The 25,836-nt window shown below is 43.2% G+C and overlaps 1 protein-coding gene across 2 annotated transcripts in view; it reads right to left on the reverse strand.

Annotated features, from left to right (window-relative positions):
- LOC109898341 (integrin alpha-5-like) overlaps positions 1-25,836 on the reverse strand; it is a 58,182-nt gene that overhangs the window by 2,585 nt on the left and 29,761 nt on the right. Inside the window, exons 11-29 of one of the 2 annotated variants that reach the window (XM_020493323.2) lie at positions 25,136-25,188; positions 19,483-19,694; positions 19,024-19,215; positions 18,854-18,899; positions 18,502-18,615; positions 16,738-16,793; positions 16,169-16,329; positions 15,503-15,640; positions 13,203-13,270; positions 6,897-7,047; positions 6,526-6,618; positions 6,139-6,218; positions 5,868-5,948; positions 5,491-5,596; positions 5,152-5,310; positions 4,711-4,821; positions 2,970-3,083; positions 599-700; positions 303-425 (exon numbers count right to left, since the gene is read on the reverse strand). In XM_020493323.2, the coding sequence (XP_020348912.1) occupies positions 303-425; positions 599-700; positions 2,970-3,083; positions 4,711-4,821; positions 5,152-5,310; positions 5,491-5,596; positions 5,868-5,948; positions 6,139-6,218; positions 6,526-6,618; positions 6,897-7,047; positions 13,203-13,270; positions 15,503-15,640; positions 16,169-16,329; positions 16,738-16,793; positions 18,502-18,615; positions 18,854-18,899; positions 19,024-19,215; positions 19,483-19,694; positions 25,136-25,188 (2,160 nt within the window). Of the gene's footprint in view, positions 1-302; positions 426-598; positions 701-2,969; positions 3,084-4,710; positions 4,822-5,151; positions 5,311-5,490; positions 5,765-5,867; positions 5,949-6,138; positions 6,219-6,525; positions 6,619-6,896; positions 7,048-13,202; positions 13,271-15,502; positions 15,641-16,168; positions 16,330-16,737; positions 16,794-18,501; positions 18,616-18,853; positions 18,900-19,023; positions 19,216-19,482; positions 19,695-25,135; positions 25,189-25,836 lie in introns of those variants that run through there. The other variant, XM_031826612.1, reaches the window with a different exon arrangement.

Genomic DNA, 25,836 nt, shown 5'->3' on the forward strand with positions numbered 1-25,836 from the left:
TATATAATGTATTCCCAACCATAAAAACAGTTTACAAACAGAACATTACATAATGATTTATTTAACTAGGCAAGTCAGTTAAGAACAAATTCTTATTTTCAATGACGGCCTAGGAACAGTGGGTTAATTGCCTGTTCAGGGGCAGAAAGACAGATTTGTACTTTGTCAGCTTGGGGGTTTGAACTTGCAACCTTCCGGTTACTAGTCCAACGCTCTCACCACTAGGCTACCCTGCCACCCCTATGGTGTAACATGCATGTAATTTTGCCCGTTGGGTTTATTGTCCTTTACGCTACACTTACCTTGTATAGTACATATATGAGCAGGGCAAGCAGCAGCAGTCCAGCCAGTATGGCCAGAATGATAATCCACAGGGGTACAATGTACTGGCTCTCCGGCTTGTTCCACATCACTGGAGTCAGGACCTGCAACGCAATGATATGTTGTTACCGTGGTGGAGTGAGAGGTCACTTGGAACGTTTAAAAAAAAAAGTTTTGTGTGCACTTCTTCAAACGATATCCCAAATCATACAGACAGGACTGACCTAAACCATCAAAAACCTAAAAATGAACAGTTTAATAAATAAATTGCACTTGCCTTTGTGGATCCACTGGGTTTGAGTTTGGGAGCGATGGCATAGGGCATGTTCTTGACTCTGTACTGGGCAGAACACTCCAGCACATACTGCTTGTATGCCCTCTGTAGCATTTGTTCAAAGAAAATAAATCATGAGACAATAGATCATCTGAACTAGTTAGCCAAATATTGCCAAAGTGTGTACAAAAAAAAACAACACCTTTCACTGTAAAAACGGACACTCTAAAAAAAATGTTATATGCTTTACAAATGTACTACAAGGAGAGGGCAACATTGTACCACTGACTAGCAGAACCTACAGCGCCTTCACTTATGTAAATGAAATAGTTCTGTTTTAATTTTGAATAGATTTTTAACAACAACAAAAATCATTATGGGGTATTGCGTGTATACCCCATAATGATTTTTTTGTTGTTAAAAATCTATTCAAAATTAAAACAGAACTATTTCATGGGTGAGATTTAAAAAAAATAATTTTAAACAATTTTATCCATTTTGAATTCAGGCTGTAACACAAGAACAATTTGGAATAAGTCAAGGAGTATTTTTTTCCATTTAACTAGGCAAGTCAGTTAAGAACAAATTCTTATTTTCAATGACAGCCTAGGAACAGTGGGTTAACTGCCTGTTCAGGGGCAGAACAACAGATTTGTACCTTGTCAGCTCGGGGATTTGAACTTGCAACATTTACAGTTACTAGTCCAATGCTCTAACCACTAGCCTACCCTGCTGCCCTGAAAGTATGAATACTTTCTGAAGAAGATTCATTCTTCATTTAAACTACCAATAATAGCAGTAGTATTATAGTACTAATACTACATTAGGATTGTTAGTACCAAGTTAAATTACATTTGATCTACAGTCGTGGCCAAAAGTTTTGAGAATGACACAAATATACATTTTCACAAAGTCTGCTGCCTCAGTTTGTATGATGGCAATTTGCATATACTCCAGAATGTTATGAAGAGTGATCAGATGAATTGCAATGTCCCTCTTTGCCATGCAAATTAACTGAATCCCCCAAAATATTTCCACTGCATTTCAGCCCTGCCACAAAAGGACCAGCTGACATCATGTCAGTGATTCTCTTGTTAACACAGGTGTGAGTGTTGACGAGGACAAGGCTGGAGATCACTCTGTCATGCTGACTGAGTTCAAATAACAGACTGGAAGCTTCAAAAGGAGGGTGGTGCTTGGAATCATTGTTCTTCCTCTATCAGCCATGGTTACCTGCAAGGAAACACGTGCCGTCATCATTGCTATGCACAAAAAGGGCTTCAAAGGCAAGGGTATTGCTGCCAGGACCGTCTCCTAAAGTTGATTCAGCTGAGGGATCGGGGCACCACCAGTACAGAGCTTGCTCAGGAATGGCAGCAGGCAGGTGTGAGTGCATCTGCACGCACAGTGAGGCGAAGACTTTTGGAGGATGGCCTGGTGTCAAGAAGGGCAGCAAAGAAGCCACTTCTCTACAGGAAAAACATCAGGGACAGACTGATATTCTGCAACAGGTACAGGGATTGGACTGCTGAGGACTGGGGTAAAGTCATTTTCTCTGATGAATCCTCTTTCCGATTGTTTGGGGCATCTGGAAAAAAGCTTGTCCGGAGAAGACAAGGTGAGCGCTACCATCAGTCCTGTGTCATGCCAACAGTAAAGCATCCTAAGACCATTCATGTGTGGGGTTGCTTCTCAGTCAAGGGAGTGGGCTCACTCACAATTTTGCCTAAGAACACAGCCATGAATTAAGAATGGTACCAACACATCCTCCGAGAGCAACTTCTCCCAGCCATCCAGGAACAGTTTGGTGAAGAACAATGCCTTTTCCAGCATGATGTAGCACCTTGCCATAAGGCAAAAGTGATAACTAAGTGGCTCGGGGAACAAAACATTGATATTTTGGGTCTATGGCCAGGAAACTCCCCAGACCATAATCCCATTGAGAATTTGTGGTCAATCCTCAAATTCTGACTTACTCCATGCATTGATTATGCAAGAATGGGCTGTCATCAGTCAGGATGTGGCCAAGAAGTTAATTGACAGCATGCCAGGGCAGATTGCAGAGGTCTTCAAAAAGAAAGGTCAACACTGCAAATATTGACCCTTTGCATCAACTTCATGTAATTGTCAATAAAAGGCTTTGACACTTATGAAATCCTTGTAATTATACTTCAGTATATAGTAACATCTGACAAAAATATCTAAAGACACTGAAGCAGCAAACATTGTGGAAATTAATATTTGTGTCATTCTCAAAACTTTTGGCCACGACTGTACATCACACAATATACATGTGCTATCCAAATGATTATTTCATATAAACAGTACTGCATGGTATATGACAGTAGTACAAACTACAGCCACGCTCTCTCACCTCGATGAAGGTCTCAGCCCAGATGCGTGAGCGGACTGTCAGAATGACACTCTTTCCTCTCTCCAGTAACCCCACATGGCAGTGCAGCCTCCAGCACTCCACCGTAGAGCATGACTATGGAGGAAGGAAAACAGTCATCAATACAGACCACCAATGCATGACATTCAATCAGTCTCACACACAGTTATGGCTAACGATCTGTGATTATGAGCAGTAAGAGGCTATTGTGAACTTTTGCCTTTGGGGCATCATTCAAGCCAACATTTTATGTCAATAATGAGCAACTAAACTTAGTGTATCTTCAAGTTCTCCATAAAGAGCGAATCCCTTTGCTTTTAATGAAAGGGAATGATACTAGGTTGTAGTTTTGTGCCCTTTGTGAAAAGTGGGGAGCCATTGTTAATTTTGTTGTAAAACATTTTGTGGTCATTCGTTTTTTTTGAGGTGAAAGAATACTGAATGACAGGGAGAGAGGGAATGAATACTGTTTGCATAACTGAATAATAATGGGTTTTAGAGCATAAAGGAAAAAAACAAAAGAGAGACGTTTTGATTTGACAGCTGTTTTGAGAAGTTTTGTTTTGAGAAGTTTATTTCACATACAACGACGCTATATAACTCATAATTACGAGCAGATCTTATTATGATAGATATCCTCATATCCCTTTTAAGAGAGAATACATTTCTTTCAGTTTGTCTTTTGTGGTATTAGCGAAGCCACTGATGGTTCTTAGTGTTTTGTCTGTGGTAATTCAGCTCATAAGGCTATCGTTAGGACATGAAGCGAAAGCCTAGACTCAAAAAGAGACTGAATTACAATGAAAAACAACAAACAAAGTAAAAAGTACAGACAATGACTTCAAGAGAGAAGAGGTTCGGCAGGCCAATAAACATGACTCCTGCACCAGCAGCGTTCGAGGCCAGTCTATTTAACAAGCTAGTGAACTACAGGCCTCACATAAGATACTCATTATTACCCCTTAAGTCTCTAATCTCTGTGCTCCCAGACTATGTGCCAAGTGACTTCATTTAACAGCTGGTATCTGCTGTTTTACTGTTTTTAGAGTCAACAGACCTCAGCGGCCGTGTGTCACTGTTGACTCCACATGGGGTTAAGCATGTCGAGTCCCTAAACAAGATGAGTGAGGGGAGGGGGAGAGAAGAAAAGGGAGAGAAAATAAGGACATATGATAGTTAAATAAATAATGAAGAAATGAGAGAAAAGAAAAGGTAAAAAGAGAGAAGATTGGGGCTGTTGAAGGAGAGAAAACATCTCCAGGAATCTTCATATGGGGATCAGATGAACAGCTCTCGAGAGGCACTACTGGCTGGCTGTAGGGACTAAGAGTGTGGTCAGTACTGTCAGTGGATGACTGTGTGAGTGCGTTCATGGTCATGTTTCCATTTGAAGAATTTGTAGCTACAATGAGTTTGGTAATTTATAGGTCTGGAATGGTGGTTTCTTTTCAGCCATACATGTATTCACTCTCACAGTACAAGCCAACAACATCCCACTAACTCCACTTAGCCTCCCTTCCCCCTCTAAAAGCTACTCCAAATATGAGGTGAAGCTTCTTCCTCTAAAAGCTACTCCAAACATGAGAGGTGACTGTAGAAACCAAGTTGACCTGCAAACCCTTTTTTACCTATTAAAAGTACCACTAACTGGTCACGACACACACACACACACACACACACACACACACACACACACACACACACACACACACGGCTGTCTCACCAAGTTGCTTTGTTTGGCCAGAGGATCCCTGTAGACCTCTCTCCTCTGGATGTGGTGTTCAGGGCTGACCGTCTGTGAGGAGGGAGGCTGTTCTGTTGTAGGAGGCTGGAGCTGGCAACACACACAGAATACTACACATGTACCGTTCCACTCATAGACACAAAACTCTCATATGATCATTGTGACTCATACATTTGGGTAATATTGGACTACTGCATATCCTTGGTGTAAATACTGCAAATCATTATGTGACGCCACACAAAATAAATGACAATGTATTCGGGTTGGGTGTGAATGTATACAGTATCTGGGATGAGTGTCTGTGGATGTATGTTATGAGCAAGCGTGTGCATCCATTATGAGCAAGTGTGTGCGTGTGTGTGTGTGTGCCTGCATGCATCTATGCATGTGTACATGTGTGCGTGCAAGTGTGTTCCTCACCTTGAGTTTCAGTGCATTGAGGGTGTGGTTGGAGCTGCAGTTGAGTGGTCCCTGAGTGATAACCTCCACAGGGTACAGAAGATCGTGACCCTGAGCTCTCAGAGGGCATCGCAGCTCCAGCACCGACTGACTGATCATACTGGGCCCATTGTTCACCAACTAACAGAGAGAGAGAGAGAGAGAGAGAGAGAGAGAGAGAGAGAGAGAGAAACCCCATGTCAGCATACTGTACCAGTAAGCTGAAATATGCATTTGTTCAACCACCTAACCCTACAACTCCACTTGGCCCCCACTTAACAAAATAAAACAAAATCGACTCTAGCGGCACACGTTGAGTACCTCGTAGACATGCTGGATCTCAGACCCAATGTCCTGCTCCTCTTGGAGGCTGTGGCTCATCCTCCAGTTTGGGGGAGGGAAGAGGAGCTTGTCCGGACGAGAAACGCTTCAATCGAGAAAAGGAGAGAGAGAGAGTAACACCGTAGGACAAAGGACAAAATAGTAGAAAGATGCAGTAGACATACCCAGCAGAACATGGTAATGAAACATTATTTCCAATGGAATTGGGGCTGTTGATGTCCAATATATTGGTTCCCAGTCACTTTGAGTGTAGCTAAACAGGGAATATGTTATTAGTATAGTGATGGAGACCACTAATTCATTTGTTTGTTCGTCCATCCATCCATCCGTCCATCCATCCATCCATGCTGACTCACCCCTGTAGGATAACATCAGCTACGACAGCCACCTCAAGATCATAGAGCTCAACATCGCTCTGGGAGCTATTCTCATTTTTACTGAGTGGAGAGAGAACAGAGAATTAATTTAGATTGTGCCAAAAAGATGGCTCATAGATGTTCATTGGACGTTCACTTAACTGTCGACAACATTTGAACTAACTATGCACTAACCCTAAGCTTAGCTCAAGTCAGGACACGGGAGTAAGTGTGGAAGCATTTCTGTGCTGAAGGTACAACTGTGACTTACCTGCGTATCTGGAGCTCAAACTGCACCGTATTGTAAGTGTCCTTCAGTCGGGGCACAGTGAAGCGGAGGCCTGCCCACAACTGTGAAGATCCACACAAAAGACACACGATCAACCACAAAGACACTAGAGATACACTGACCTCAGATCTGTCAGAAAGACAGTCCGTCATAAACACACACACACACACACACAGTCATTAACAGGGTCAGTCTGTGTCACACAACATAATTCGTAAAGACAGATAATTGTACAGACATACAGAAACTCACAATCAGAAGGACAGAAGTACCATATTGCTTCAGCAACATTGGAAGTTCCCTTCAAAACAATAAAGCTTCATTTGACTTTGAATTTAAGAAAAAGTTAGTCCATGATGGTCCACTTACACTTGTGCCAGGCTTCATAGGGTTGCCCAGGTCACAGACCAGAGAGCGGGTCTGATTCTCTGCCTGGTAGCTACAGGTTAGCTGAGTCAGACTCTGCTTATGACATCCGAGCACAAACATGGAGAGAGAGACATAGACTTGACTTCACAGTATTTGCAAATTCTTTCTAACCATTTAAGTCTTACCATCGTTTTAGGCATCAGGCCATCGTTAGTATCAACATTACTGCATTGATATTACTTGAATTATGGTCATTGTCATGTGGATATTTATTATCTTAGCATTGTCATTTTTATTAGAAAATTAGCCGTAGCATCGTTTTGAGTTAGCATTTCCCCTAAGAGGGACAAGACAGATGGTTGCTCCCTCACCGCATTGTTGCGGGCTATACCACTGTAGTCAGCCTCTGGGGGAAGCACCATGTAAAGCTCTGCCTCGTAGGCCCCGCCCTCTCCCTCGTTCCTGGCATTGAAAGTCAGGGTCAGGGAGTTATCGTCACCCAGATACACCTCCGTCCTATCGCTAAGGAAACCACAAGAAAATACAACAATGTAAAACAAAGCAACAATAAACATGTCATCCCCCACGAATGATGCAGCGCCGCCCTTGGGCCAATCAGTGTAATTCATGTAAATGACAAATCTTTATGACAAGACGCATCATTCACCGAAGTTTCGTCAAAATTGGGCAAGTGGTGTCTGTGATATTGCATGTGACTAATGATTACTATAGCGCCCCCCTTAGACCAATCAGTGTCATTTTTTAAATGCCAGATATTTATGGAAATACGCATAATTTACCTAAGTTTCACTAAAATCAGGCCAATGGTGTCTGAGATATCGTGTGGGTTAGCTAGACTTATATCCCTGAGCGTGTGTGCCAAATTTCATCACTGAGCCAAACAAATCAATAGATATAAACACATGCCTGTTATAGCACTACCGTAAGGTCGATATGAATGTTCTTTACCAAATTTTGCATAGAGAGACCTTTGTCCATAGATGCCACATATCAAGTTTCGTGCAGATCGGTCAATGTTTTTCATAAAATTCTAATTGGCGGAAAATCCATAATGGCGGACCTTATGGGGTCCCTGAGGCAAATTTGTTCCTTGTGAGGACAGGGATCTATGTAAAAAAAAGTTGAACGAAAAGCAGAGGAGGTGATAACATCGCTACTCTATCACTGCAGACTACAAGAGAGGAGGAAAGGTTTAAGGTGGTGGGGGGAGAGGGAGTTGTACTGTAAGACAAATTGTATTTGATTCAAAGCTTTTAAGATATCTTCAGATACAGACAAACATTTACATGAAATATAATCCATTTATAATTGTTTTTTATACAGGCAAAAAATATACGAGCAAAAAGTATTCAATTTAATTTGGAACTGCAAGCCAGACAAAATTAAACAGGCCTATTTAAATAATGACTATGAATTCGGAGTGCAGAAATGATGAACTATTAAAGCCTCCCTAAAGCGTTCTGCATTAGCATCGAACAGCCCCCGTGATATGCAGCTGTTCAGGGAAGCTAGAAACCATTATACACAGGCAGTTAGAAAAGCCAAGGCTAGCTTTTTCAAGCAGAAATTTGCTTCCTGCAACACTAACTCAAAAAAGTTCTGGGACACTGTAAAGTCCATGGAGAATAAGAACACCTCCTCCCAGCTGCCCACTGCACTGAAGATAGGAAACACTGTCACCACTGATAAATCCACCATAATTGAGAATTTCAATAAGCATTTTTCTACGGCTGGCCATGCTTTCCACCTGGCTACTCCTACCCCGGACAACAGCACTGCACCCCCAACAGCAACTCGCCCAAGCCTTCCCCATTTCTCCTTCTCCCAAATCCATCAGCTGATGTTCTGAAAGAGCTGCAAAATCTGGACCCCTACAAATCAGCCGGGCTAGACAATCTGGACCCTTTCTTTCTAAAATTATCTGCCGAAATTGTTGCCACCCCTATTACTAGCCTGTTCAACCTCTCTTTCGTGTCGTCTGAGATTCCCAAAGATTGGAAAGCAGCTGCGGTCATCCCCCTCTTCAAAGGGGGGGACACTCTTGACCCAAACTGCTACAGACCTATATCTATCCTACCGTGCCTTTCTAAGGTCTTCGAAAGCCAAGTCAACAAACAGATTACCGACCATTTCGAATCTCACCATACCTTCTCTGCTATGCAATCTGGTTTCAGAGCTGGTCATGGGTGCACCTCAGCCACGCTCAAGGTCCTAAACGATATCTTAACCGCCATCGATAAGAAACATTACTGTGCAGCCGTATTCATTGATCTGGCCAAGGCTTTCGACTCTGTCAATCACCACATCCTCATCGGCAGACTCGACAGCCTTGGTTTCTCAAATGATTGCCTCACCTGGTTCACCAACTACTTCTCTGATAGAGTTCAGTGTGTCAAATCGGAGGGTCTGCTGTCCGGACCTCTGGCAGTCTCTATGGGGGTGCCACAGGGTTCAATTCTTGGACCGACTCTCTTCTCTGTATACATCAATGAGGTCGCTCTTGCTGCTGGTGAGTCCCTTATCCACCTCTACGCAGACGACACCATTCTGTATACTTCCGGCCCTTCTTTGGACACTGTGTTAACAACCCTCCAGGCAAGCTTCAATGCCATACAACTCTCCTTCCGTGGCCTCCAATTGCTCTTAAATACAAGTAAAACTAAATGCATGATCTTCAACCGATCGCTACCTGCACCTACCCGCCTGTCCAACATCACTACTCTGGACGGCTCTGACTTAGAATACGTGGACAACTACAAATACTTAGGTGTCTGGTTAGACTGTAAACTCTCCTTCCAGACCCATATCAAACATCTCCAATCCAAAGTTAAATCTAGAATTGGCTTCCTATTTCGCAACAAAGCATCCTTCACTCATGCTGCCAAACATACCCTTGTAAAACTGACCATCCTACCAATCCTCGACTTTGGCGATGTCATTTACAAAATAGCCTCCAATACCCTACTCAACAAATTGGATGCAGTCTATCACAGTGCAATCCATTTTATCACCAAAGCCCCATATACTACCCACCATTGCGACCTGTACGCTCTCGTTGGCTGGCCCTCGCTTCATACTCGTCGCCAAATCCACTGGCTCCATGTCATCTACAAGACCCTGCTAGGTAAAGTCCCCCCTTATCTCAGCTCGCTGGTCACCATAGCATCTCCCACCTGTAGCACACGCTCCAGCAGGTATATCTCTCTAGTCACCCCCAAAACCAATTCTTTCTTTGGCCGCCTCTCCTTCCAGTTCTCTGCTGCCAATGACTGGAACGAACTACAAAAATCTCTGAAACTGGAAACACTTATCTCCCTCACTAGCTTTAAGCACCAACTGTCAGAGCAGCTCACAGATTACTGCACCTGTACATAGCCCACCTATAATTTAGCCCAAACAACTACCTCTTTCCCAACTGTATTTAATTTTAATTTATTTATTTATTTTGCTCCTTTGCACCCCATTATTTTTATTTCTACTTTGCACATTCTTCCATTACAAAACTACCATTCCAGTGTTTTACTTGCTATATTGTATTTACTTTGCCATCATGGCCTTTTTTGCCTTTACCTCCCTTCTCACCTCATTTGCTCACATTGTATATAGACTTGTCTATACTGTATTATTGACTGTATGTTTGTTTTACTCCATGTGTAACTCTGTGTCGTTGTATCTGTCGAACTGCTTTGCTTTATCTTGGCCAGGTCGCAATTGTAAATGAGAACTTGTTCTCAACTTGCCTACCTGGTTAAATAAAGGTAAAATAAATAAAAAATAAAAAAGGCTTCAGTCATGCAAAAGTCATACTTAAATCCGAACTGGTTCTGAAGCAGATTAGTAAGAATGTCTCACCCCATGTTCAAGAATGGCCTTTTCCCCTTTATTCAGATTACAACCTCTCACTTTTGGTTATTTGAAAATGAAATTATCTCCAAAATATTGCTATTTTCAAAACCATAGAAAGTTGGTTGCAGTTTCAGTTTAATCCACTAGATAAGACAGAACAAATATTACAACAAATATTATGGTTAAACTTAAAAATACAAATATAATTGATAAAAAAGACTTCCTAGAACACGATGGTCACTCTGACGGAGCTCCAGAGTTCATCTGTGGAGATGGGAGAACCTTTCATAAGGACAACCATTTCTGCAGCACTCCACCAATCAGGGCTTTACGGTAGAGTGGCCAGACGGAAGCCATTCCTCAGTAAAAGGCACTTGACAGCCAGCTTGGAGTGTGCCTGAAGGCACCTAAAGGACTCTCAGATCATGATAAAAAATATTCTCTGGTCTGATGAAACCAAGATTGAACTATTTGGCCTGAATGCTAAGCGTGATGTCTGGGAGAAACCTGGCACCATCCCTACGGTGAATCATGGTGGTGGCAGCATCCTGATGTGGGGATGTTTTTCAGCGGCAGGGACTGGGAGACTAGTCAGGATTGAGGGAAAGATGAATGGAGCAATGACAAGAGAGATCCTTGATGAAAACCTGCTCCGGAGCGGGGTGAAGGTTCAACTTCCAACAGGACAACAACCCTGAGCACACAGCCAAGACAACACAGGAGTGGCTTCAGGACAAGTCTCTGAATGTCCTTGAGTGGCTCAGCCAGAGCCCGGACTTGAACCCGATCTAACATCTCTGGAGAGACCTGAAAATAGCTGTCCCTATCCAAACTAACAGAGCTTGAGTAGATCTGCAGAAAAGAAAGGGAGAAACCCAAATACAGGTGTGCCAAGCTTGTAGCGTCATACCCAAGAAGACTCAAGGCTGTAATCGCTGTCAAAGGTGCTTCAACAAAGTACTGAGTAAAGGGTCTGAATACTTATGTAAATGTGGTATTTCAGTTTTGTTATATTTTATACATTTGCAAAAAAACAAAAACAGTTTTTGCTTTGTCATTATGGGGTATTGTGTTGGTCAGGGGGGAAAACAATTTAATCAATTTTAGAATAAGGCTGTAACGTAACAAAATTTGGAAAAAGTCAAGGGGTCTGAATACTTTCCAAATCTACTGTTTAATTCAACTCAGAGGATGTACTACACAAAGTACCAATAATAAAGGGCATTTATCTCTAAGATAGGCCTCAAGGTTGTGAACACAAAACAACCTCACGCACGGGAATTCTCAGGAAGTCCTAAAAAACAAGCTGTCTATTACATTCCAATGGTGATAGGTCGTCGAAGCGGCATAGAGAAAGTACTGAATCATCAGCTTTTTTGACTGACTTGGTCTCGTGGAAACAGAAAACACACATTCCCCAATTTTCCATGGGAAACTCTTAACTTGATTGTACTCTGCCGCTAATAAAAATCACATGGCAAAGTCCTGCAATACACTACTCAAGACAGTGGAAGAAAAGAGCTAGAGCTACTAGTTTGTGAATGGCCCTAGTTGTTCCATTCAGCCTATAGTGCAACATACTCTGCTGTTGTCCACACTCAAACAACAATGATTAACCATTAATAACCATGAGCAAGTAAAGAGTCGTGAGGATATGAGTTACTCTCCTTGAAATAAAAGTGCATTTCTTAAATCAAGGACAAATAAACATACATGTATATCAAACAGTCGATCACGATCACGACTGGTCGATCTCCAAGCCATTCCTAGTCGATCACCAAACATTTCTGTAAATCCCCCAACGATAAACACTTGCATTCCTATTATTATAATTTTGTATTTTTTTGCTGTTGGCGTTAGGTGCACTTGATTCAGCTACTCTAGCGCCGGGAAGGCAAAGTGTTCCCATTATGAACCATTTCATGTGTTTGAAGGGAGAACTCCGCCTACCCGGCAGTCCCAGACAGCAAATCAAGTGCACCTATAGGCCTGCTGCTGGCCAATCAGATGGCTCAGATTACCGTGTCTGCTCAGTTTCCACGCACCATAGACTGTAAAAAGAAGCCTCGAACGCACAGCAAAGTTGATAATGTGAGATTTAAAAACTTTTAAAACCGTGACTATAGAGAGAGACTCAACGAATCCGGCAAAGAATTGCTGTTTTTATGAGTTTGTTCATGTTTAAGTTATTCAGCACTGTCAATACTTTGTTCAACAGTTTTATAAGTCATAAAATGCATATTTCCACTCACGCCACAACCAGCGCTGCAGCTGCAATGAATGAGTAAATCAAAGTGTTTCGATAAGCTATTATTTGTGGCTTTTTTAATATCGAGGAATATTTCACTTTCTCTGGTCATGGGAGAAACAACATGAATTTGTTGCATGAGGCAGAAATAATGCAGGGCGACGTAAGTTTCGCCATCAGCTGGAAGACTGTGTCCCCTTTTCTCAGCGGAGGGAGGGAGAGAGGAGGGACGGTGAGACGTGTAAGAGGCAGCCTCAACGCTGCTCCCTCCCTCCCTCAGACTGACCATCAGAAGGAGGCCATCACCAGTAAAATTTTAAAAAGCAACCTTTTAACACAAAAGCCCAACTATAGACCTCTCGACAGTCTGTATCCAATTGTTTCTTTCCTACTCTTCTTTCTTGGTTGCCACTGCTTTGAGAGGACATGACAGGTGAAAGCAATAGGCTGGAGACCTACAGAGGCCTTTCACCTATCGATAGGTCAAGAGGGAGAATACCAAGGTAACCTATTCTGGAGTAATGCCTTGGTTTAAGGTAATGGAGAGGGGACTTCAGCTCACCCATAAACAGCCAGTTTGAGGTCAGGGACACAGATGTTGTCCTCACCACAGTCCAGCTGAATCTGGGCCTGCAGAACAGAAGTGTGGAGAGAGAGAGAGAGAGAGAGATGTTAATGGGAGAGGGAGGGAGATATTTTGATTTTGAGAAAAACGTTATCATTCCCAATTCAGTTAGCTCCTCATCTTAGAACGCAAAAAAAAAAACGCACTTCTACTGAAAGAGAGAGAGATATTTAGAGAGAGCAAGAGAGTTCTGTAATACCAAGAAAGACATAAATACAACTCACTAAGATTTTCAGCATATTACGTACTACCAGTATATTTTCTTAAGACTGCAAAAACAGCATGCAGTTCTATGACAATTTACATTGGTTTTGGAACAACCGCTGGTAAATGTACCACGGCAATAAAGGCTTATGAAGACTAGAGCCTTAAATGAGAGAATGGGGGGGAAAGGTCACGGAGTGAGAAGTAAGGGAATAAGGGGAGGGCGGAAAAAGAGAAAGCAAGTGAGGGGTGAAGGAATGAACGGAAACAGTGTTTCGTTATGGTGGAATGAGGAGAGCAATGATGTTCGAGAAAGGTAGACAGACCCCAATGCGAAGAAAGGAGGGATTGGGAGAAAATAAAAACAAAAACGGGATGCTTAGTGAGGCAATTTGTCACTGAAGTGTAACGACATGAATATGAATATGATTCGATTAGACCGCATTCCCCTTCACTCTCTTCCGCCTCTCTCCTTCTCCAACATTGCTCTTGCTCTGTGTACTGTGAACCAAATTGTGACGATACTACCCCATCCCGGCAGCAGTACGTGGAAAACATTAGACCCAAAAAAGAATTCTACAAGAGTCGGCATGGCGGTCACTCACTCCGTATCCATGGCGATGGCTCATTTAAAGTCCTCCGTGTTATCGTTCACTAAAGTCCATGTGGTAATCGGTCAGTCAGCACAAGATCACAAGACGGAGGAGTGCATGGGGACTAGTAATGTTCACACAGAAACACCAAGGGTTGCCCTTCTCTGCTTATCTTCCCCCCCCCCACTTACTCACTGTCATGTTCTTTCAGCCCTCCATCTCCGTGGGACAAAAAGGGCGGTACAAACGTTACTGTTGAGAAGTGCAAGAGAAAGAGGTAGAGAGTGCAAACATATTTCGGTGTAATAACGTAAGCGTGGAAAGTCTGAGCTATTCCCAAACGCTGTTCTTGCTAAGTTGTATTGGTTTCTCTGCCAATAAGTGAGAGGCTCTGAGCACACACATACTTTTACACACACACACACACACACACACACACACACACACACACACACACACACACACACACACACACACACACACACACACACACACACACACACACACACACACACACACACACACACACACACACACTCGCACACACACGCACACACACGTGCACACACTTATACTCACACACACATATATAAACGCATGCACATGCTCCAAGCCTGGCTCGTCTGGCTCGCAACATGGCAGAGACCAAAGGCTACATACATAAACAAACCACAACCAGATGGTTAGCCTCAGTGCCCCACCCAGAAAGAGCTGTCAGTTCTCCCTCTGTTTTTTCGCATAGCCGTGACTCAACCCACCACCCCTACCCCTGAAGATTCTATTCTCAATTCGGAAAAGCAACCACCATAGAATTGGAAAGAGGGCCCACCATGTTCTTTGCCATTATTGCATATGTGACAGCATGGGTAGTGTCATTGAAGGCTTTCATCTTAAGTAAAGCAAAAAAAGGCTTTGTAGCAAGTGTGCCGTGTCATCCAACTCTATGGCTGCCACATATTGTAATTCCGTGCTTTGTGTATCAGGACTAACCCCCAACCTTTAGACATATGGGGACCAGCACTACTGAAGGGTCGTCCATATTTCAACTGGCCACTTATGCCTTTCTACTTCAACAAGTCTTTATGGCGCAAAATGTAGATATTGGGGGATTTAGATATGGTGCACGTGTGTTTGTGGTGAAGTCTGATAGTTTTGGACTACATTGTCCATAGTGCACCTATGTTCATACCCTCTATACGTTGAGACGTTGTGTGGACTGGCGTTTCAGTAGTAGTGTCATGTACATACCAGCTATGAACTGTAAGATATGGGGTCTGGTAAATATGATGATATTCTGGAAGTACACGCTCTCTGCTCTATAAGGTGTGATGTCTGGCAAGGTTGGGGTAAATATTCCAGTTAAATTCAGTCAATTCAGGAAATAAACAGAAATTCCATGTCCGAAATGTTTTCTAATTGAATAGCGTAGTTAATACATACCTTCTGCTCTATAAGGTGTGTTGTCTGGTATTTTAGAATGGGTCTCAGGCCATAGAGATCCAGCGAAGCGAGAGGGTCCAGGCTAAAGTTGAGTGTGACGTAAATGGGGGAAAGTTTATCCCTAAACTCCCCTTCACTCTGCAACACACATGGGGGAAGAAGGGCAACGGCATCAGCATCACACTCAAGAGGAAGTGAATCGGTGTCACACAGTTAAACACACTTCATGATGTGTTTAACTGTTCCTTTACTTATTGTCAACTAACTGGTCGAGATAAGACACCGTGTGCCTCGTTAAATGTACAGCGTAAGGGAAAATGTTCACTTTCAGTCATATTGAAACTATAATGAAAAAAAGATTAACTGTTAAATGTCAAATTAAATGTTTCAATTTACTGGTCTTTGAAGGCTGGATTCGAAATAACTAGCCAACATTTCCCCACAAACTTTAAGTCCACCTTGAGAGGAGTTCATTGGATCATTGTCGTATTTATAAATGGGCAATTTTTCCAACGCGTCTTTGAACATTCCTGTAACACTTTACCTAAAGCCTGCAGGTTTAATGCTTTATAACTTGTTTTAAGCACGTCCAAGTTTTTAAAATGCCTTATAGCAAGTCTTTTCATATGTCTCCCAACATTTCTTTGAGTGTTTGAAGTGACTAACTCGCAGGTAGATGCGGGTGTCGTGACACGTTCGTCCTCCATTGGCCATGGTGATGGTCTTCAGTAGGCTGGGCTGTTGGCTATCCAGGAACAGAGTTCTCCTCACTGACGACTCCTTCTGGGTCTGCTTCAGATGGTCCAACTGTACCTCCACCACAAAACCTGCACCACACACACACAGGGTGGGTTACATACACGTGCACACACACACATGATAGAACACAGAACTATAGTCACAAAAACAAACCCATTGAAACACACATGCATTTAATGTAATTACATAGTCAGCTATTGTGAATACACTAACACAATACACACAATTACAAATACCCATTCCCAAGTGCAGACACACAAACACACACAATCACACTCCCACATACTCAAACATAAACACACACATACACTCACAAAACGTGCAAAGTTTCCCCTGTACTTACTCAATTGTCCTTTTATCTTAATCTTAACTGCTAAATTGACCACACTGAGTTCAGGCATATTTGTGGCCACACAAGGGAAGGTAATGGGGAACAGCTGTGTCGGGGTCTTTCAAAATGAAAACACTGGGCTCACCTAGATCAGCAGGGAGGTGCTTCCCATTGGCCGAGAGGCAGAAACTGAGGTTGACACTGGAGAGGGTGAAGACAGAGAAAAAATAGTGAGGGGGAGTATTTCAGTATACAGTATATCCAATAGATCCATATAGAGCTCTGATACATATGGTGATAATATACAATACTACTGCATTTTGAATGATGCATTCCATGTATAAAAGAAAAGCTACCTTTGAATAGATACCCTGTAATGGAAATCTATTAATCTTGTATTCAAGTTTGTACATATGATCAAGTAATAGGACTGGCCACCCCTCAGAGCCTGGTGCTTCTCTAGGTTTCTTCCTAGGTTCCTGCCTTTCTAGGGAGTTTTTCCTAGCCACCGTGCTTCTACATCTGCATTGTTTGCTGTTTGGGGTTTTAGGCTAGGTTTCTGTATAAGTACTTTGTGACATCTGCTGATGTAGAAATGGCTTTAAAAATCTATTTGATTTGATAGTAAGACATCTCTGAGAATTTTCATCTTATTGGTACATTGAATTTAAATGCATTCAATCTTCGCACAGAATTGAAGCCCAATTCAACCTCTCCCCTTTAATAGAAATGACCCAAACTTTACAAGCAGAGGCAGAGAGTGTGTGTGTTTCATTATGAGAGTGTGCATGCACATACTACATCTATATGCTCCACTGTAAATCTGTGCGTGTGTGTTTGAGTGTGTGTGGCCAACGGTCATCTGCCTGCGCACGTGTGAATGTGCGTGTGTGGGTGTGTCACCTCATGCATTCTGTATCCTAGGCTGGTGTGCCAAATAATATGTCATTCAAAGAGAATGCCAACCCTCTCCACCCTTTCCTCTGTCCACAGCACCCCACCTCTACTCCTCCCTCTGACGCTGCCTCCCCAAGTCTCCCAGCAACATAAACGGTAATCAAGACACAAACAAAAGCGACTTGTTCTGTACTAAAGGCAGATACCAAGATGCCAGCCACGAGTCATAACTTTCTCTGAAGAGTCTAAAAAATAATTCATGTTTTACTTTAATTTATGGAAGGAATTTTTGTGAGACTAAAAGTAGGAAACTGTTCCCTTGGCTTGGGCTCAGAATATAGACTTCGCCATTAAACCCTCACACTGGACCGGAGACTGGAAAAGCTTGTCAAACATGGTGTCATTTGACATTCTCAAGTGGTGAATACCGGACGTTTTGTCCATTGACATGGTTTAAGAGTGGAAAATGTACTACATAATATGTCTAGCGCTTGAATTTATATCGTTGCTGAAGATAGTTTCCCTCCTATCAAGGTTGGTCTGTATGAGGCTATAGTAATATCCTAGTCAATAATAGTGGTGGTGTCCGGGAAGTACAACTGACATGTTACTGATAGCTCTATTTCTTTTTTTGCTGTACAAGGGCACTCTCAAAATGAAGTGTTACCGGCTAAGCTTAACTTCACAAAGATCTTAACCCATGGAATATCAGCAGTGTTTCAACCAATCAGATCTATTTGAAAAGGAAAAGGTATGTACAAATGTGTTAATTTGATCAATCTGTTGTCACACAGAAACTTCCTGCGCAGCAGGAAATACAAATTGTAGTGTATTCAAGGTTTTAAAAGGCTTCTAAAAGGGTGTAATTTACACTTCAACATGTCATACTTTATTTGCCCTATTTAAAAATGTATCAAACCCTACAAAAATTTCCATTAATTATAATCCACATGATAATTTCCTGCCGTGAGAAGCAGGGTCAAATTAAGACTGCACATCTGTATCAACATACCAGGACACAGAGATTGTCTCATTCCCATTGGACACCGTACAACTCTTCTCCTCTGGATTGATCATGGTAGGTTGCAGCATAAGAGAGGCACTGGCATTGACAATAGGCCGCGCCCTGATAGAAGAATAGCAAACAATTGGAAGACGTGATATGAATACCTTAAACAAAAGCTTTGATTCCAATACAAAAATAATTGTGTAATTCAAAATGACACAAAGGTCACATATAAAACAATTATTTGAGATGAAGGTACATGCTTAATTAAAATACAAATACAAAAATGGGGTGTAATTGGTCAGCTAGCTAATTTGCATGTACAATGAGCCAATAATGTTCTGGTGAGAGGATATACCTGTACAAAACAGCCTTGTCAACCCCAAAAGCACCTACGATGAGATCTGTACAAAGATGACCCCAAGATTAACACTAATTCAAGAACAATATGATGCCTTATGAAATAGGAAAAGGCTAAATAATTTAAAACAAAATTAGGAAATTGGACTAAACCACTGTCTCTTTTACCTGGGTAGCCATTATGATCCAGATCTTTATTTCCGCGGAGGGCATAGCCAAAACTGGCGGGGAAGGTGCCAGAGGCCCATTGGCCAGCTAGAGTCTGAGTGGGCATGTCCATCAGTCCACTGGCATGTCCATTATAGATGAGGACCAATCCCTGTTGGTCGTCTCCTCCAAAGGGACAGCCGATGGCAATATCTAAGTTAATCAACAGAGTTATGACACTTCAGGATAGTGGTTTATCCCCACTCCCTCCGCCCTGATTTTAATTATGTTCTTGCATGAACGATTGAAATGTATCACATATTCTTATGTGCGGCCTTTAGGCATCAAATTGAGAAAACTAAGGAAAGGTAGTACCTGAACTTGTCCAATATCAAATCCACATTTTCGTTTTGCCATTGCAAAATGTTTTGCTACAGTGTTCATGAACGAACATGACCCAAGCTTTTCCAGAGTTCTCACCGTTGAAGCCATCCTGGTTGAGGTCTCCCAGTGGGGCCAGCGAGCTGCCAAACCTCCCGAAGGCCTGGGTCCCCCCCAGGTGGGGCAGCCTGGGTTCAAACAGCAAGGGTCGCCGCTGCAGGTACACATAGACACGGCCCACCTCCTCCCAACGCAGTCCGTCGGAACCCCTCTGCATGAACATGGGAGCTCCCACCACAAGGTCTTCCATCCTGGGGAAGAGAGAGGAGAGAGGAAGAGATAATGTGTGCTCATTCAGTCAGCTGTTCATAAAAATAGATATAGCGTCGTCCGGGTTTGGCCAGGGTAGGCCATCATTGTGAATAAGAATTTGATCTTAACTGACTTGCCTAGTTAAATAAAGGTACAATTAAAAATATACATATATATATATTTTACGGTTATGAAGGTTATTTTATTTTCGCGACGGTCTTCATCCAAAACCGTCGGTAACACGGTTATATGGTAATTGTGACAGCCCTAGAGAGGAACAGATAAATAACTCCAGATAGTTGAACTTTACTTCTCCTGATTTACAATGGACTAGTACTTTAGGTCAAATCAAGGCCTCTAAAGTTGAGCTAGCGTGCATTAGTGTAGTAAGTGTGATGTCCTGAGTTTCATGACTATGAGTCTAATACGATAGGGGAAGCGGAATTGGCCAATAGAGAACCTTGAAAGCAGGAGAAAGGAAGTGTAGGAGTAGCTACTGTATGACAAGGAATTTTCATTTTTATTTATTTTTATTTTACCTTTATTTAACCAGGTAGGCAAGTTGAGAACAAGTTCTCATTTACAATTGCGACCTGGCCAAGATAAAGCAAAGCAGTTCGACAGATAAAACGACACAGAGTTACACATGGAGTAAAAACAAACATACAGTCAATAATGCAGTATATACAAGTCTATATACAATGTGAGCAAATGAGGTGAGAAGGGAGGTAAAGGCAAAAAAGGCCAAGATGGCAAAGTAAATACAATATAGCAAGTAAAATACTGGAATGGTAGTTTTGCAATGGAAGAATGTGCAAAGTAGAAATAAAAAAATAATGGGGTGCAAAGGAGCAAAATAAATAAATAAATTAAAATTAAATACAGTTGGGAAAGAGGTAGTTGTTTGGGCTAAATTATAGGTGGGCTATGTACAGGTGCAGTAATCTGTGAGCTGCTCTGACAGTTGGTGCTTAAAGCTAGTGAGGGAGATAAGTGTTTCCAGTTTCAGAGATTTTTGTAGTTCGTTCCAGTCATTGGCAGCAGAGAACTGGAAGGAGAGGCGGCCAAAGAAAGAATTGGTTTTGGGGGTGACTAGAGAGATATACCTGCTGGAGCGTGTGCTACAGGTGGGAGATGCTATGGTGACCAGCGAGCTGAGATAAGGGGGGACTTTACCTAGCAGGGTCTTGTAGATGACATGGAGCCAGTGGGTTTGGCGACGAGTATGAAGCGAGGGCCAGCCAACGAGAGCGTACAGGTCGCAATGGTGGGTAGTATATGGGGCTTTGGTGATAAAACGGATTGCACTGTGATAGACTGCATCCAATTTGTTGAGTAGGGTATTGGAGGCTATTTTGTAAATGACATCGCCAAAGTCGAGGATTGGTAGGATGGTCAGTTTTACAAGGGTATGTTTGGCAGCATGAGTGAAGGATGCTTTGTTGCGAAATAGGAAGCCAATTCTAGATTTAACTTTGGATTGGAGATGTTTGATATGGGTCTGGAAGGAGAGTTTACAATCTAACCAGACACCTAAGTATTTGTAGTTGTCCACGTATTCTAAGTCAGAGCCGTCCAGAGTAGTGATGTTGGACAGGCGGGTAGGTGCAGGCAGCGATCGGTTGAAGAGCATGCATTTAGTTTTACTTGCATTCAAGAGCAATTGGAGGCCACGGAAGGAGAGTTGTATGGCATTGAAGCTTGCCTGGAGGGTTGTTAACACAGTGTCCAGAGAAGGGCCGGAAGTATACAGAATGGTGTCGTCTGCGTAGAGGTGGATCAGGGACTCACCAGCAGCAAGAGCGACCTCATTGATGTATACAGAGAAGAGAGTCGGTCCAAGAATTGAACCCTGTGGCACCCCCATAGAGACTGCCAGAGGTCCGGACAGCAGACCCTCCGATTTGACACACTGAACTCTATCAGAGAAGTAGTTGGTGAACCAGGCGAGGCAATCATTTGAGAAACCAAGGCTGTCGAGTCTGCCGATGAGGATATGGTGATTGACAGAGTCGAAAGCCTTGGCCAGATCAATGAATACGGCTGCACAGTAATGTTTCTTATCGATGGCGGTTAAGATATCGTTTAGGACCTTGAGCGTGGCTGAGGTGCACCCATGACCAGCTCTGAAACCAGATTGCATAGCAGAGAACGTATGGTGAGATTCGAAATGGTCGGTAATCTGTTTGTTGACTTGGCTTTCGAAGACCTTAGAAAGGCACGGTAGGATAGATATAGGTCTGTAGCAGTTTGGGTCAAGAGTGTCCCCCCCTTTGAAGAGGGGGATGACCGCAGCTGCTTTCCAATCTTTGGGAATCTCAGACGACACGAAAGAGAGGTTGAACAGGCTAGTAATAGGGGTGGCAACAATTTCGGCAGATAATTTTAGAAAGAAAGGGTCCAGATTGTCTAGCCCGGCTGATTTGTAGGGGTCCAGATTTTGCAGCTCTTTCAGAACATCAGCTGAATGGATTTGGGAGAAGGAGAAATGGGGAAGGCTTGGGCGAGTTGCTGTTGGGGGTGCAGTGCTGTTGTCCGGGGTAGGAGTAGCCAGGTGGAAAGCATGGCCAGCCGTAGAAAAATGCTTATTGAAATTCTCAATTATGGTGGATTTATCAGTGGTGACAGTGTTTCCTATCTTCAGTGCAGTGGGCAGCTGGGAGGAGGTGTTCTTATTCTCCATGGACTTTACAGTGTCCCAGAACTTTTTTGAGTTAGTGTTGCAGGAAGCAAATTTCTGCTTGAAAAAGCTAGCCTTGGCTTTTCTAACTGCCTGTGTATAATGATTTCTAGCTTCCCTGAACAGCTGCATATCACGGGGGCTGTTCGATGCTAATGCAGAACGCCATAGGATGTTTTTGTGTTGGTTAAGGGCAGTCAGGTCTGGGGAGAACCAAGGGCTATATCTGTTCCTGGTTCTAAATTTCTTGAATGGGGCATGTTTATTTAGGATGGTTAGGAAGGCATTTAAAAAAAATATCCAGGCATCCTCTACTGACGGGATGAGATCAATATCCTTCCAGGATACCCCGGCCAGGTCGATTAGAAAGGCCTGCTCGCAGAAGTGTTTCAGGGAGCGTTTTACAGTGATGAGTGGCGGTCGTTTGACCGCTGACCCATTACGGATGCAGGCAATGAGGCAGTGATCGCTGAGATCTTGGTTGAAGACAGCAGAGGTGTATTTAGAGGGGAAGTTGGTTAGGATGATATCTATGAGGGTGCCCGTGTTTAAGGTTTTGGGGAGGTACCTGGTAGGTTCATTGATAATTTGTGTGAGATTGAGGGCATCAAGTTTAGATTGTAGGATGGCTGGGGTGTTAAGCATGTTCCAGTTTAGGTCGCCTAGCAGCACGAACTCTGAAGATAGATGGGGGGCAATCAGTTCACATATGGTGTCCAGAGCACAGCTGGGGGCAGAGGGTGGTCTATAGCAGGCGGCAACGGTGAGAGACTTGTTTTTAGAGAGGTGGATTTTTAAAAGTAGAAGTTCAAATTGTTTGGGTACAGACCTGGATAGTAGGACAGAACTCTGCAGGCTATCTTTGCAGTAGATTGCAACACCGCCCCCTTTGGCAGTTCTATCTTGTCTGAAAATGTTGTAGTTTGGAATTAAAATGTCTGAGTTTTTGGTGGTCTTCCTAAGCCAGGATTCAGACACAGCTAGAACATCCGGGTTGGCAGAGTGTGCTAAAGCAGTGAATAGAACAAACTTAGGGAGGAGGCTTCTAATGTTAACATGCATGAAACCAAGGCTATTACGGTTACAGAAGTCGTCAAAAGAGAGCGCCTGGGGAATAGGAGTGGAGCTAGGCACTGCAGGGCCTGGATTCACCTCTACATCGCCAGAGGAACATAGGAGGAGTAGAATAAGGGTACGGCTAAAAGCTATGAGAATTGGTCGTCTAGAACGTCTGGAACATAGAGTAAAAGGAGGTTTCTGGGGGCGATAAAATAGCATCAAGGTATAATGTACAGACAAATGTATGGTAGGATGTGAATACAGTGGAGGTAAACCTAGGTATTGAGTGATGAAGAGAGAGATATTGTCTCTAGAAACATCGTTGAAACCAGGAGATGTCATTGCATGTGTGGGTGGTGGAACTAATAGGTTGGATAAGGTATAGTGAGCAGGACTAGAGGCTCTACAGTGAAATAAGCCAATAAACACTAACCAGAACAGAAATGGACAAGACATATTGACATTAAGGAGAGGCATGCTTAGTCGAGTGATCAAAAGGGTCCGGTGAGTGGAGAGGTTGGTTGGTGATTTAGACAGCTAGCCAGGGCATCGGTAGCAAGCTAGCATAGGATGGAGGTCTGTTGTTAGCCACCTCCTGCGCTCCGTCAGTAGATTAGTGGGGTTCCGTGTGGTAGAGGGGATTAATCCAAATCACACAACAACAACAAAAATAAAAACAATAGATATAGTTATAGAGGCCCAAGAAGAAAACATAATAATAATAATAAAAAATAAAAATATATATATATAAAAAAAAATGTCCGATTGTCTATTCAGATAGCAGCCGGTAAGACAGCTAACGGTTAGCAGGCCGCAGATGGGCGTTCAGGTAACGTCGCGACGGAGGAGCCAGCCGAATAACTCCTTCGGGTAGATAACGTCGGCAGTCCAGTTGTGAAGGCCCGGTGGGGCTCCGCGAAAGCAGTAAAACGGGTCCGGATAGGTGACTGCAGCCCAGGTGTGATTGATGGAACTCAGGAGTGATTGACGGAGCTTGCTAGCTCCGGAATAATTGATGTTTGCTCCGGAATCGACGAAGGCCGATAGTCACACGGATAGCAGCTAGCTAGCTGTGAGATCCGGGTATGAATGTCCAGAGAGCAGTCGAAATCCAGGGACATGGAGAGAAAAATTGGTCCGGTATGTTCCGTTCCGAGCCGCGCTGCGCCATACAGAACTGGCGATAGATTTTCGAGCTAAAGGATAGCTGATGACCACAAACCGTGGTTAGCTGAATACTAACGATTTGCCAGTAAAGGAGCTAACTAGCTTCTGAACTAGCTTCTGGATTAGCTTCTGGCTAGTTTCAGGCTAGCTTCTTGGAGTTTCTGGCTAGCTTCTTGGAGGATTACAGATCTGAGGTAAATAATACTTTTTTATAAATATACATTGGTGAGGCGGGTTGCAGGAGAGTGTTTTGAAGATGAGTTGATGGAAAATAACACACGACAGAGGGAAATTCATGACCACGGGATCTTCTGAAATACTGTATTTCACCTCCTTGCTCTCCATCTCTCTCTCTCTCTCCTTTCTCCCTTGTTAGCATACATTGTCTGTCCAAGTCTGTCTGTCCAAATCTTGCCTTACCTGCCTTCTTTTTGCACACTTTGTCTTTCTCTCTTTATCGCTCGGCCTATTTTTCTTTCTCTCTCTTTCCCTCTTTCCATCGCTCCCTCCTTCTCTCCACGCTAGCTCACTCACCCGTCGTTGTTGATGTCCGTGGCTGCCACTGCGTAGCCGAAATAGGACCCCATCTGGAAGACATTAAAGCAGACAGAGTTAGCGTGTAATCACACCGGGGGGCATAGTATCACTCTTTCTTTCTCCTTCTCTCTCTCTCTCTCTCTCTACTTCTCTCTCTTATATCCCCTCGCCCTAGAAGCCTTCCTCTTCAATCAGGCCCCCCAAATCCATCCCCCTCTTTCCTCTCTGTTTTCTCTAAGCTCAGTGCCAGAGCTTCTGTACGTTACATGAGAGGTAGAAGGAGGTAGGCATTCGGAGGAGGTGGGGGACTCAAGCTGCTATAGGCATCTCAGAGAGAGAGGGAGGATCGGTCACTCAGTGTCGTTATCTTTGACGATTCTATATTATGCCATAAATGATGGACTATTGTCAAGAGTTTTATATCACAGCTATTATCCCCTGGTGAATGACTTCACCAGACTAATCGACAATGTACAGTATGGTGGTCCTTCTATAAATCTGAGAGGTAGTGATGTTAGAGCTACTGTAGTGTAGCTACCGTAACCCAACACATAACGACCTCGTCCAAAGTTTTGGATCTCTTGGCGTAATCGGCTAAGGTGTTGGGTTGACAGTCCCTGGACCTGGGTTGGAGTCCCGGTCTGAGCTACCCCCCGAATTCGCAGCAGTATACTCGAACCAGCAAGATCAATTTCATG

This window comes from Oncorhynchus kisutch, linkage group LG1 (assembly GCF_002021735.2).
Source record: "Oncorhynchus kisutch isolate 150728-3 linkage group LG1, Okis_V2, whole genome shotgun sequence".
Taxonomy (NCBI): domain Eukaryota; kingdom Metazoa; phylum Chordata; class Actinopteri; order Salmoniformes; family Salmonidae; genus Oncorhynchus; species Oncorhynchus kisutch.